The sequence below is a fragment of the Mastigoproctus giganteus genome, chromosome 4, assembly GCF_048544385.1.
Source record: "Mastigoproctus giganteus isolate SK-2022 chromosome 4, ASM4854438v1, whole genome shotgun sequence".
Classification (NCBI taxonomy): Eukaryota; Metazoa; Arthropoda; class Arachnida; order Uropygi; family Thelyphonidae; genus Mastigoproctus; species Mastigoproctus giganteus.
The window spans coordinates 27,709,157-27,721,513 of NC_143578.1; the positions used below are offsets into that span (position 1 = coordinate 27,709,157).

Genomic DNA, 12,357 nt, shown 5'->3' on the forward strand with positions numbered 1-12,357 from the left:
TAAAGCTACTCTAGAAAATAAGTTAATATGACAATTTAAACTAATAAAGCAGAAAATAAATCAGGAAAAACTTCTCTGTTTGAAGAGCTTTAAGGAGCAATGTCTGCACCTGATGTTACGTAGGTGAGACTAAGCGCAGATTATGCAATAGATTGGGGGAACATAACAGGGCACATAGATTGGCTAATGTCTCGGGTTCGGCTGTGGCAGAACATGCCTGGAAAACCGGGCATGGGATAACAGCCGAAGGAGCTGTAATTACAGATAAGGTAGAGGGTTTCTGGAACCGGAAGTGGCTGGAGAGCCTAACAATTTGTTCCTTGGGTGATCATAGCCTGAATAGGGATAAGGGTTGTAGGATTAATGTAATGTTTGAGACAGTTATCGTGGATAGGGATGAGCATTTTAAGGTTGTACAGCCCTGAGCCACTTCCGGTGCTGTGATATATACAGGAAACAGAGCATGCGCAGGTACCATAGTACACCTTGGGTCTGCTGGGAAGGCTTAGTACTTTATAATGAATTGTTGATGCCGCACTACTTATGTTGAGAAAGGGAACAGATGCTGCCGAAAGCTTGTTTTACAGTAGTACAGGTTTAACGCTTTTAATGTATAATATTTTTATTATTTTTATATTTTTAATATATTCATATAATTTATTGTATTTTAAATTATATTATATTTTATAGTCGATTTATTTATTTACTTTATTTGTAATTTAATTTTATTTATGTTTATAAAGTTATTATTGGTCAGAGTGGGCGGCATCAATTATGGATTAGTAGAGGCATACAATGCAAGAAAGCAAACTTATGTAGCATCAACCAAAAAAAAAAAACCATCCCATTTCACCCCTCCATTTGTTCCAAATTCCTGTCCAGCTCAGCCTTTAAATTTATTTAGGCTATCAACTTCCACAACAAAAGATGGAAGTCTGTTCCACCAATCAACTACCCGCTGGCTAAAGGCAAATTTCTCCACATCTATTCTACAACTGTGTTTCCTCAGTTTGAATCTGTGCCCCCTCAGGTTCTTAATCTGAGCAAGAGGAAGAATCTTATCAGCATTCAGCTTGCTCAACCCATTCAAGCCTTATACACCTCGATTAGATCACCCGCAGGTGCCTATTCTCCAGCCTCTGCAATTTGCAGAATTTAAGCCTTTCTTGGTAAGACCACCCCTTTGTTCCCCTCACCAATCTTATTGCCCTTCTTTCTCCTTGTTCTAGCAACTCTACATCCTTCCTAAAATGAGTCCTCCAGACTTGTACACTGTACTCTAGGTGGGGGCTGACCATTGCCTTGTATAATGGGATAATCACATCCCTGTCCCTGTTAGCAAAATTCCTATATATCATTGACAAGGCCCCATGACCTGCCCTGGCAGCCCATCTACACTGATCAGTGAACTTCATATCTGACTGCACAATTACCCCCAGGTCTTTTTCACTTTCCACTTCCCTCAGTGTAGTGGAAAGTGAAATATAGTAACCAAAGAGAAACCTACCACACAGTTGGTAGGTTTCTCTTTGGTTATTGATACCCATATGCATTACTTTGCATTTGTCAATGTTAAACTTCAGTTGCCATTTCAAAGCCCATTTGCCCAACTTATCTAGATCCAGCGTTGGAGTAGCATACTGTCTTTACTGTCATTAACAACCCTGCCAACCTTTGTATCATTGGCACCTCCGTAGCCAGGTGGGAAGGAGCAGCAGTGCGTAGCACACGCTTCTTGATTAGATCGGCGTTTGAGCCTGTCACCACCAAATATGGAGGATGTGGAAAGGTCAGGGAATGACCACTGCATATCCCGGAGCAATATGGCCTTAGTTGCTAATGCTCCTAAAAAAAAAAAAAAAAAATCCTGTCCATCCCAGGTGCCTTTTTTATGTTTAACTTCAACAATTTCTCCTCCACTTTGCTCTCAGTTATTAGCATTAGTAGAGGCATATGATGCCAGAAAGCAAGCTTATGCAGCATCAACCAAAAAAAAAAAAACGCTCCCATTTCACCCCTACGTTTGATTCAAATACCTGTCCACTCAGCCTTAGGTTTATTTAGACTATCAACTTCCACAACAAAGGATGGAAGTGTGTTCCACCAACCAACTACCCACTGACTAAAGGCAAACTTCTGCACATCTATCCTACATCTGTCTTTCCTCAATTTGAATTTATGCCCTCTCAGGTGATTATTCTGAGCAAGAGGAAGAATCCCATCAGTATTGTGCATGCTCAAGCCATTCAAGGCTTTATACACTTCAATCTGATCACTTTGTAGGTGCCTGGCAACCCAAAGGTCGCAGGTTCGAATCCCGCCTCGGGCTTGGATCAGAGTAAAATGCAAAAAAAAATTTTGGGAGGTGCATTATGGCCACAGAAGCCGATGCGCCAACAACTAACAAAAAAAAAAAAAACTAGCAGGTGCCTAGTCTCCAGAAACTGTAATTTGCAAAAACTTAAGCTTAAATCACAAATTACAAAATCACGTAGCTCCCTGTTAGAGTTTGATAAAGTTCTGGCAGTCCTCTCATTGAAGAACTCCTCATGTGTGAATGTAGATGAAAAATACTCATTTAGTTTGTTAGCTACCTGAGCATGATCATCAATAGTCAACCCATCTATGATAAATGGTCCAATCTGATTCATCCCTTTCCTTCTTGAGTTTACATAAGTAAAGAACTCTTTGCTGTTTTTCTTTGCATCCTTTACTAAGGATTTCTCCTAATCTGCCTTCGCCTACCTAACCTCCTTTGTGACTTGATTACAGACTATTTTATTTCTGCCATAGGCTTCTGTGTCACCTGATACTTTGTATGCATCCCATACATTTTTATTCTCTGCCACGAGCCACATTAGTTCATCTGACATCCACTTAGGCCTAAATCTTGAACAGTATTTCTTAGTTGGAATGAAAAGCCTAGTAGCCCCCAAAATTAAATTCCTGAAGGCTTCCCATTTAGAATTCAACGTTGGTAACATCATCAGTTGATCCCACTGTACAGAATTTAAAAACTATCTGAGACCCTGTAGTCACCTTTACGAAAGCAATAGCCGTTCACTTTTAGCCTTGATGGTAGTTACATCTTTAAGTAATTCCCACATCAGTATATTGTCATCACTGTCACCCAGTGGTTCCTTTATCTGCAAATTCTTAATGCACGAATAATCACTGCTGATAATAGATCAAGGGTATTACTTCCTCTGGTTGCCTCTCAAACGTGTTGCTGTAGAAAACAGTCATCCAATAAATCCACAAAAGTCTTGCTAATGACCAACAACAAGATATAGTTGATATCTGGAAAGTTAAAATCCACCATTATAAGACATTCTGATTTACTGGCCCACTCTATTTCTCTGCACAGTTACTCATTATACTCATCAGATCAGCACCTCCGTAACTAGGTGGGCAGGAGCAGCAGTGCATAGCACATGCTTCTTGATCAGACCGTGGTTTGAACCCGTGACCACCAAATATTGAGGATTCGGAAAGGTCAGGGAATGACCACTGCATATCCCTGGAGCAATATTGCCTTAGTTGCTAATGCTCCTAAAAACCAAATAACAAACAAACAAACTCATCAGATTCATTAGGCCTATAACACACACATACTCTCATTTTTCCTTTCCCAGTGCTTATGTCACACTAAACAGACTCAACATAGCATTGTCCACGAACATCAATTGGATGCACTTCCTTAAATTGTTTCTTAACTAACAGCATAACGCCTCCTCCCTTCCTCTCCTGTCTGTCCTTTCTGTACACATTATACTCTCCAAATTCCAATTCTGCACTGTTTATATCTGTGTGACACCACATCTCTGATATCCCAACAATATCTGCCTTTGATGTCTTGACTAGCACTTCAAGCTCATGAAATTTATTAACTGTACTCCTAAATCGAAACAACAGTGGTCCAAGAACCAATTCTCAGAGGATCCCACTTCTGATCATTACACCAATTTGAAGAACATCCATTAATCACAACCTCTGCCTTTTGCCATGCAGCCAACTTGAGATCCACCTTATAATCTTTCCAGTAATTCCCACATATTCCAACTTATACCGTTACCTCTCATGAGGGACTTATTCAAATGCCTTGCTAAATTCCAAGTAAACTATGTCAAAATTGTTCCCTACATCTAGCTCATGAGTAGGTGTATCAGAATAAATAATAGCTTACCAGGTTAGTTAAACATGAATTCAGAATGCCATTTCTATCTAAATGTCCCTGGTTTGCACTCTTAGTCATTGTCTCTAAGATTTTCTCTACCACTGAAGTCAGACTAACCAGTCCGTAGTTACCAACTTATCTCTCTTAGAACTGCTTTTATATATTGGCAATATGTCAGCACTTCTTCAATCCAAAGGAATCATTCTTGAGTCAAATGATGCCTTCATAATTAACCTCAAGTGGTTCAATACACTCTCTGGCTACCTTCTTCAAAATTACTGGGTATATGCCATCAACTCTAGGAGCATTATTTTCCTATATGAACTAAATATAAAATTTTATGAAAATCTATCAACTTGGAATAAAGTTGTTACATGCTTTCAGATGGACAGATATGGTGAAGATGAAAGGCATTTATGTATATATGATAACACACCTAAAAAATTAGAGGGAACTATGGTTGCAAACTTGGATTTTACTGATATGATAAATAGTTTTTCTGATTTAAAATTAAATTAGGAAGAATTTTTGGCATTGAATAGGTTTATATGAAACAAAAAAAAAACTTATTTTTTTTTTTTTTTTCTGTTTCATTTAGTAGTTTTAATGTAATATGATGAAATGTAATGCACAAATCATCATGGCGAAATGTAATAAAATGTAAAATTTATATACACTCCTGTAAGCATTTTTTGTTTTAATTATCCTAATTAATGTATTGTGCCAATGTCATTATGTGTGAAGAATACTCAACAATTTTTAAATTAGACATTTGAGCCCATGTTTTTTATACACTTTTAAATGGTTTGTTGAGGTTACAAAGTAGTAGGTTTGGTACACAATAAACCATTTAAAATTGCATAAAAATGAGGTCAAAATATCTTTGACTTGGTCCTTATTAAGGGTCGCCCCTTGACGTGGGCACCTGTACGTGGTGAGGGGACCTCCCAGTGACGCTGCTGGACTTCCAGACTAGCATCACTGGGATCCAACGCCCACAGCCCAGGTTCCAGGCTTACATCAATGGAATCCGGCGTGTTTGCCGTGCGCTGCGACCCGTGGAAATTCGGAAAGGGGGATCCTGGTGGTTGAGGGGCCCAGCTTCAATACACCACTTTGGCCCCTGCTTCGACAAGACAGGTGGTCCTGGAAGGCCCGGCTAGGATCAATCAGCTAGTAGGCTCGCCTGCGAGGGTCAACCGTGTCAATGCCACGCCCCTACCCTCATGGTCCGAGGGACAGGATTCAGGCTGGCGGCGGTGCGGGTATAGTGTCTGGGTAGCCCTGGCGTTCCATTCCCGAGCGCATTTATTGCATGCCGGGCAGTGGGCGTCCCTTTGGGCTCCGTGGTGGGTGGGGAGCCCGGGCACTGAACAATTTAAAAATCTTCATGAATCCTGATAAACATATTCCTTCAGGGGCCCCAACCTGGTCCCTATCTGAAACTATAGAAAACGATACTGATAGCAATATTGCTACAAAGAGGCAGCGAACAGAAATATCATCAGGGCCTGTTCCAAAATTTTTAATTATTCATTCCACCACTGAAAAACCGATTGGCAAAATGTCGCCCTTCTTCATACAGAAAGGGTTAGATGGGTTAGTAGGGTCACCCAAATCAGTTAAGAGGCTCCGTTCTGGAGACCTCTTAATTGAAACCAAAACTGACAGGCAGTCTGAGCAGCTACTCCGTGCAACATCAATCGGAGGAGTACCCATAACAGTGACACCACATAGAACACTCAATTCATCGAGAGGTGTCATTTCGGAATGGGACCTTCTCGACGTAACCGAGGAGGAAATCTGCTTAGAATTGAAACCACAGGGAGTTATTGCCGTGAAAAGAATTAGTGCGCGTAGGGATGGGAAACTTGTTAAAACCAGGAGCATTATCCTGACTTTTAACTCGCCCAAACCTCCTGATGAGATTAAAGCTGGCTACATCAACTGTCCAGTACGTCCATATGTTCCAAATCCTTTACGGTGTTTTAAATGCCAGAAATATGGACATTGTCAAATGGCCTGCCGTGGAGTCCTTGCATGCGCTCGATGTGGTGCAAAGGACCACGAAACAACAGCATGTTCAGCCGCAAAACCCACCTGCATTAATTGTGAGGGAGAACATCCAGCCTACTCACGAGCATGCCAGAAGTGGAAAGAAGAAAAAGAAATTCAACGGCTGAAGGCAGAGCTAAACATATCGTACCAGGAGGTAAGGAAAGCGGTTAAACCTCTCAACATCAACAAACCTACCTATGCCCAGAAGGTAGCAGGGAGATGCTCCATTGGAACTCAGACGGACATGTCCATCCCTCCAAAAGAATCCTTTACACCCATCGCACGTTATCTTTTAAGCTCCCAAAAACCTGCACAGAAAGACCAATCAGCTGCCACTCCTATATCGGTACCTCCTAATGCTCCACAAGTAACAAAAGCAAAAGAAAAGAATAAGAAAGGGTAAGTACCACCTAGTACCCAGGAAAACATGGATGTCGAGCAGAAGGAGGTACATGATGAGTCAGTTTTGGAACTCTTCGCTGAGGAAGAAATGGACACAGGACAGCATCCATACTTCCCCAGGAAGGATAAATCCAAGACTGACAAAATTAAGCCCTCAGTACCTTGGAAGCCACCTGATGGACCCACCAAGTCCAAATAATGGCTAAATTCCTACAGTGGAATTGTCGTGGATTCCGGCAAAATACTGACGACATCAAGGCACTCCTACAAAAGCACAAACCAGTTTGCTTTTGCATACAGGAGACTTATTTAAAGGCAAATGATGACCCCACCATGCATAACATTACCATCATTCGTAAGGATGGAATTGTGGATGGTCCTGCCCAAGGAGGAGTCGCAATCCTCGTCGGCAACCAGATCCCATTTCAGCCTTTGCAGCTTACAACTAGCATTGAAGCTGTAGCAATTCGCCTTACAGTGGGGTTCTTATTAACTGTCTGCTCTGTTTGTTTGCCACCTGGGATTGACATCCCCCTGAAAGACCTTGATGATCTTATCATGCAATTGCCCTCCCCTTGTTTAATTCTTGGCGATTTCAATGGACATAACACTCTGTGGGGCAGTGCTGACATCAATGGAAGGGGACGAGTCATAGAGCATATGCTCACTGACAATGATCTCTCCCTCCTAAATGTGGGAACAAACACCTTCTCCCACATGCCTACCTGTACTTTCTCTGCCATTGATCTTTCTATCTGCTCCCCTTCTCTCCTTCCTTCACTTGCTTGGGAGGTGGAGGAGAACCCGTATGGAAGCGATCACTTCCCCGTGATAATCACCCTAACTAGTGGTAGACCATGTCTTCCATTTAGTTTACCGCGGTGGAAGCTTGATCAGGCTGACTGGAATGCCTTTCAACATCTGGCAACGTTTAATACCACTATAGTTGGCCAGGAGCCAATTAATGAGGCAGTAAAACACATCACAGAAAGTATAGTCCAGGCAGCAGCAGTTGCAATTTCAAGGACATCATCCCGGTTTCCACGTTTTCCAAAACCATGGTGGAATGGAGAATGCACAGCAGCTAGGAAGGCTCAAAACAAAGCATGGGGAATATTTCGTCGTTACCCCACCACAGGTAATTTAATAGCCTTCAAACGTGCCAAAGCACGGTACATTAGACGTCAGAGCCAAAAGGAATGTTGGATCAAATTTTCATCCTCCCTTACCCGGGCCACCAATCCCAAAGTCATCTGGGACAAAGTTTGGAAAATGAAGGGTAAATACAACTCACATCCTTCATCGATCCTGGAACATAATGGATGTAGAATTGCAGATCTAACTGCAATTGTAAATACTCTCGGAGAGACATTTGCTGAAGTATCTTCAGAAACATCCTACCCCCCAGAGTTCCTCGCAGTCAAACAAAGAGCAGAGAAACATCACCTGAAGCTCTCCTCTAACAATTGCAAGGAATACAATCAGCCCTTTACACAATGGGAGCTGAAAGCAGCACTTTCACTATCCAAGGCGATTGCTGTTGGGCCAGATGACATCCATTATGAGATGATCAAACACCTTTCATCGGAATCCATGGATCGTTTGCTTTGTCTCTATAATAGAATCTATATTGAAGAGACATTTCCGGACTCATGGCATATGGCAATCGTCCTTCCCTTTCCGAAACCAGGAAAGGATCCAAAAATACCAAAAAATTACCGTCCTATCGCTCTGACGAGCTGCTTGTGCAAGATCCTGGAAAGAATGGTCAATGCTCGTCTTTTGTGGTATTTAGAATTTAACGACCTCCTTTCCAGGATACAGTGTGGCTTCCGAAGGAACAGGTCAACACTTGACCATTTAATCCGCTTGGAAACATCTATACGTGATGCTTTCCTGAAACGTGAGCACCAGGTGTCGGTTTTCTTTGATATGGAAAAAGCGTACGACACGGCTTGGAGATATGGAATTTTAAAAGACATACATAACTTTGGTCTTAGAGGACACATTGCCCTCTTTATCAAAAACTTTCTTACAGACCAATCTTTCCAAGTTCGTGTAGGATCCACCCTCTCCCGGCCATTCTGCCAAGAAGAGGGAGTTCCACAAGGATCAGTTTTAAGCGTTACGCTTTTTGCAATCAAAGTTAACTCTATAACTGAACAACTTCCTCCAACCGTAAACAGTGCCCTCTTTGTAGATGACTTTAGCATCTTTTTGCAATCATGCAATATGAGGGTCATTGAAAGGCAATTGCAGCATGCCATAGACCACATCAACTCTTGGGCAGTGACTAATGGGTTTAGGTTCTCGCCACAGAAGACAGTCTGCATACACTTTTGTCGCAAATGGAACCTTCACCCTGAACCAGAACTAAAACTCGGACGAGACATCATTTCAGTAGCACCCGAGACAAAATTCTTGGGGCTCATTTTCGACAAGAAGTTGACATTTTTACCTTATATTCGTCAACTGCGGACAAAGTGCACAAGAGGGTTGAATCTTATACGCTCTATTTCCTCGAATAAATGGGGAGCAGACCGCTCCACTTTACTCAGCCTCTACCGTGCACTTGTCCGATCTAAACTAGACTATGGGTCCCAAGTGTACGCATCGGCTAGAAACAGTGTACTTAGGTGGCTGGACCCAGTTCTCCACCAAGCCATCCGCATTGCTACTGGAGCATTTAGAACATCCCCTGTCCAGAGTTTATATGTTGAAGCAACGGAACCGCCACTGTCATTTCGACGAAAGCAATTGTCTTTAAAATATACGCTTAAATTAAAATCCCTGCCAGACAACCCTACGTGGACATCCGTTTTCAAGCCACGATGGGAAAACCTATATAACACTCGTCAGACTGCCAATCGGCCTTTTGGTATCCGTGTCCAAGAGCTGCTCAGAGAGCTCAACATCATGGTAGACAATGTTGCCCAGTCACCAAGGCAACCACTTCCACCCTGGCATGCTCGCCTACCATCGTGCGACTTCTCCCTTAAAAATTGGGGTAAGTCCATAACTCCATCTTCTATCTACCACCAACTCTATGCTGCCCACCGGGCCGAATACTCCGACTTCCTGCCTGTCTTCACTGATGGCTCGAAGTCGGAGTTGTCTGTTGGACCTGCTGCTATCTTTCCAGGTCTTTCTATATCTGGAAAGATTCCCCAACAATGCAGCATATATACAGCTGAGTTGTATGCTATAGAGTTAGCCTTGGACCACATTAAAACCCATAGGTATCAAAAGTGTATGGTGTACACTGATTCTCTAAGTACACTGCAGGCTTTATCGGGTAGGAGGTATAATCCTCATCCATTTGTGACCCGGATTCAGCAGACGTTGCATTCCTTGTTTGAGTGTTCATTTGACATTTGTTTCTGCTGGATTCCAAGCCACATTGGGATCGTGGGAAATGAACTGGCAGATGCTGCGGCCAGGTCACCCGAACCCCACAACAGTTATTGCCTGTTAGTCCCCTATACAGACTACAGGCAGTTAATACACGATAAATTACTGTCCCAATGGCAACAATCCTGGCATGAGCAAGTCACAAACAAGCTCTATCAGATAAAGCCTGTAATCCAACATTGGCAGTCTAGTCTGCGCAGGAATCGCAGAGAGGAAGTTGTTTTAGCTCGGCCCCGCATAGGACACAGTCATCTTACACATGCTTTTTTGCTGAGGGCAGATGACTGTCCTATGTGTGAGAATTGTGACACCTATTAAAGCATACGCCACATTTTAACCGAGTGTCCACGTTTTAGACACGAACGTGATTTTTATTTTACCGCTTTTAGTCCTCTGGCTGAGCCTTATACACTCAGTCAGATTTTATCCGACAATGACAATGTGTCTGCTGTTTTTAACTTTTTAAAATCATTAAACCTTTTTAATCGAATTTAAAATTCATTTGGCATTCCTTTGCTCATATGTTTTGTACTTTTACTCCTTTTATATCTCGACATGGTGGCCTAACTACTTAGGTCACTGAATATTTTCAATTTTTATATATGACCGGTATTTGGCGCATTATAGCCTCAGTTGCTGATGCGCCAATAAACCCCAAACCAAACTAAGGGTCCAAATATTATCAAAGATCTGACAGAAAGAACCACTAGCTGATAGAAACTACAGTGCTATAAAATGAATAATATCCAAGGAAATTTTGACATTTATATGCAGAGGAGAGGATTTCAATTTCAAGAGGAGAAACTACAAGTGGGATGACCTTCTTAGGCTCTATCAACCAGGACAGTAATTTCAGATCACTTGATACAAATCTTCTTTGGGAAATGTTTAAACAATTATCCAAACTACAAAAAGTTGTTACAATGTTAAAGGAGGATGCCAAAATGGATGATAAGAGGGTTGACAGATCTTATGCAGCTCAAGAAGAAAGCATGGGATAATTGCAACTTATCATATGACACTGCTGCATATGGGAATATAAGCAGGTCCATAACAATATTACAGATTGGATAAGGAAAGAGGAAGCTGAGAAGTGAGAAATCACTGTCAAAAAAACAGCTAACAATGGGGATAAGGAGTTTTAATATTGCTTTATCTGACCATGTATATGTTTTATACGTGTATGTACTCCTCTGACTGAATATATTTTGTTGAAATATGATATCTGTGATTCTTAATAGTTTATTAGCCAATTCAATTTTAATGTGTTGAATAATTTGAGATATCATTTTGTTATGTATTTCTTAAAAATTTTATCTATTAAATGCAAGAATTTTATGTCCCTTTATAATATGTAGATCATTTTACCAACTTATTCATCCCTGGATCATGGGGTATATGTTTTATTATTAAATGTTTTTATAGTATTATTAGCTGTCTTATTATAAAAGCCTGTAATATATTGTTTTCTGTATCATAAAACATAATAAAATGTATTATCGGTTTTTATTATAGCTTACCGGTTATTTTCTTACTGGTTATAATTGATAATATGCACTGTTATCTGTAATATAGTGGTAAATGCAAAAGGTTAATTAAATATTATTTCTATTTTTAATTATTAAGAACAGTTATTTCTACATTTAATTTCAGTGTTCTGAAATTAAAATTCATGATCTGCAAGAAGAAATAGGACATGCTGCTGACAGAATTATTTTTCTCATGGGTCATGCACTTTTACCAGGTAGGGATTTCAAAAAAAAAAAAAAAAACATTATAGTGATACAAAATATATTTTTTTATTTTAAATAATATAATGAATGCTAATTAAATTATTTAATATAAAAAGTTATTTGTATCTAAAAGCCTTTTTGTGTGCACAAATAATATTAAAAAGATTTTAAATTATAATGTTGTGTTTTTCTATTTTGAAATGTTAAATGTTGTCAAATGCTCTAATGTTGTGTAAATTTTTTTTATACTTATACAATATGATATCTAGTTGTTTGCTAACCTAGAAAAGTTAATAAAATAAAAATAATAATAAGATAATTAATAATATTTTTCCACTATCACAGATATTAGAAGTTTAATCCAATAATTTTTATTAAATAATTTTCTTTTGTTTCCTGAATAAAATAAGAAAATAACTTTAGAAAATTACATAATTACTTAGACAGTATCTTATTTTGTCATTTTTCTCACAGTTTGGAATAGTTACTGTAACATCTTCAAAAAACTAAAAAAATTGTCACTTTCAAAAATCGGAAAATTCAGTTGCAAAAACTTAATTTTCAAAATAGCATAGT

General features: G+C 40.0%; 1 protein-coding gene across 1 annotated transcript in view; it reads left to right on the forward strand.

Annotated features, from left to right (window-relative positions):
* Positions 1–12,357, forward strand: part of LOC150086500 (dynein axonemal heavy chain 3-like) — a 544,757-nt gene that overhangs the window by 80,320 nt on the left and 452,080 nt on the right. The window contains exon 16 of the mRNA XM_090372184.1: positions 11,702–11,792. Coding sequence (XP_090228310.1) covers positions 11,702–11,792 — 91 coding nt within the window. The remainder of the gene's footprint in view (positions 1–11,701; positions 11,793–12,357) is intronic.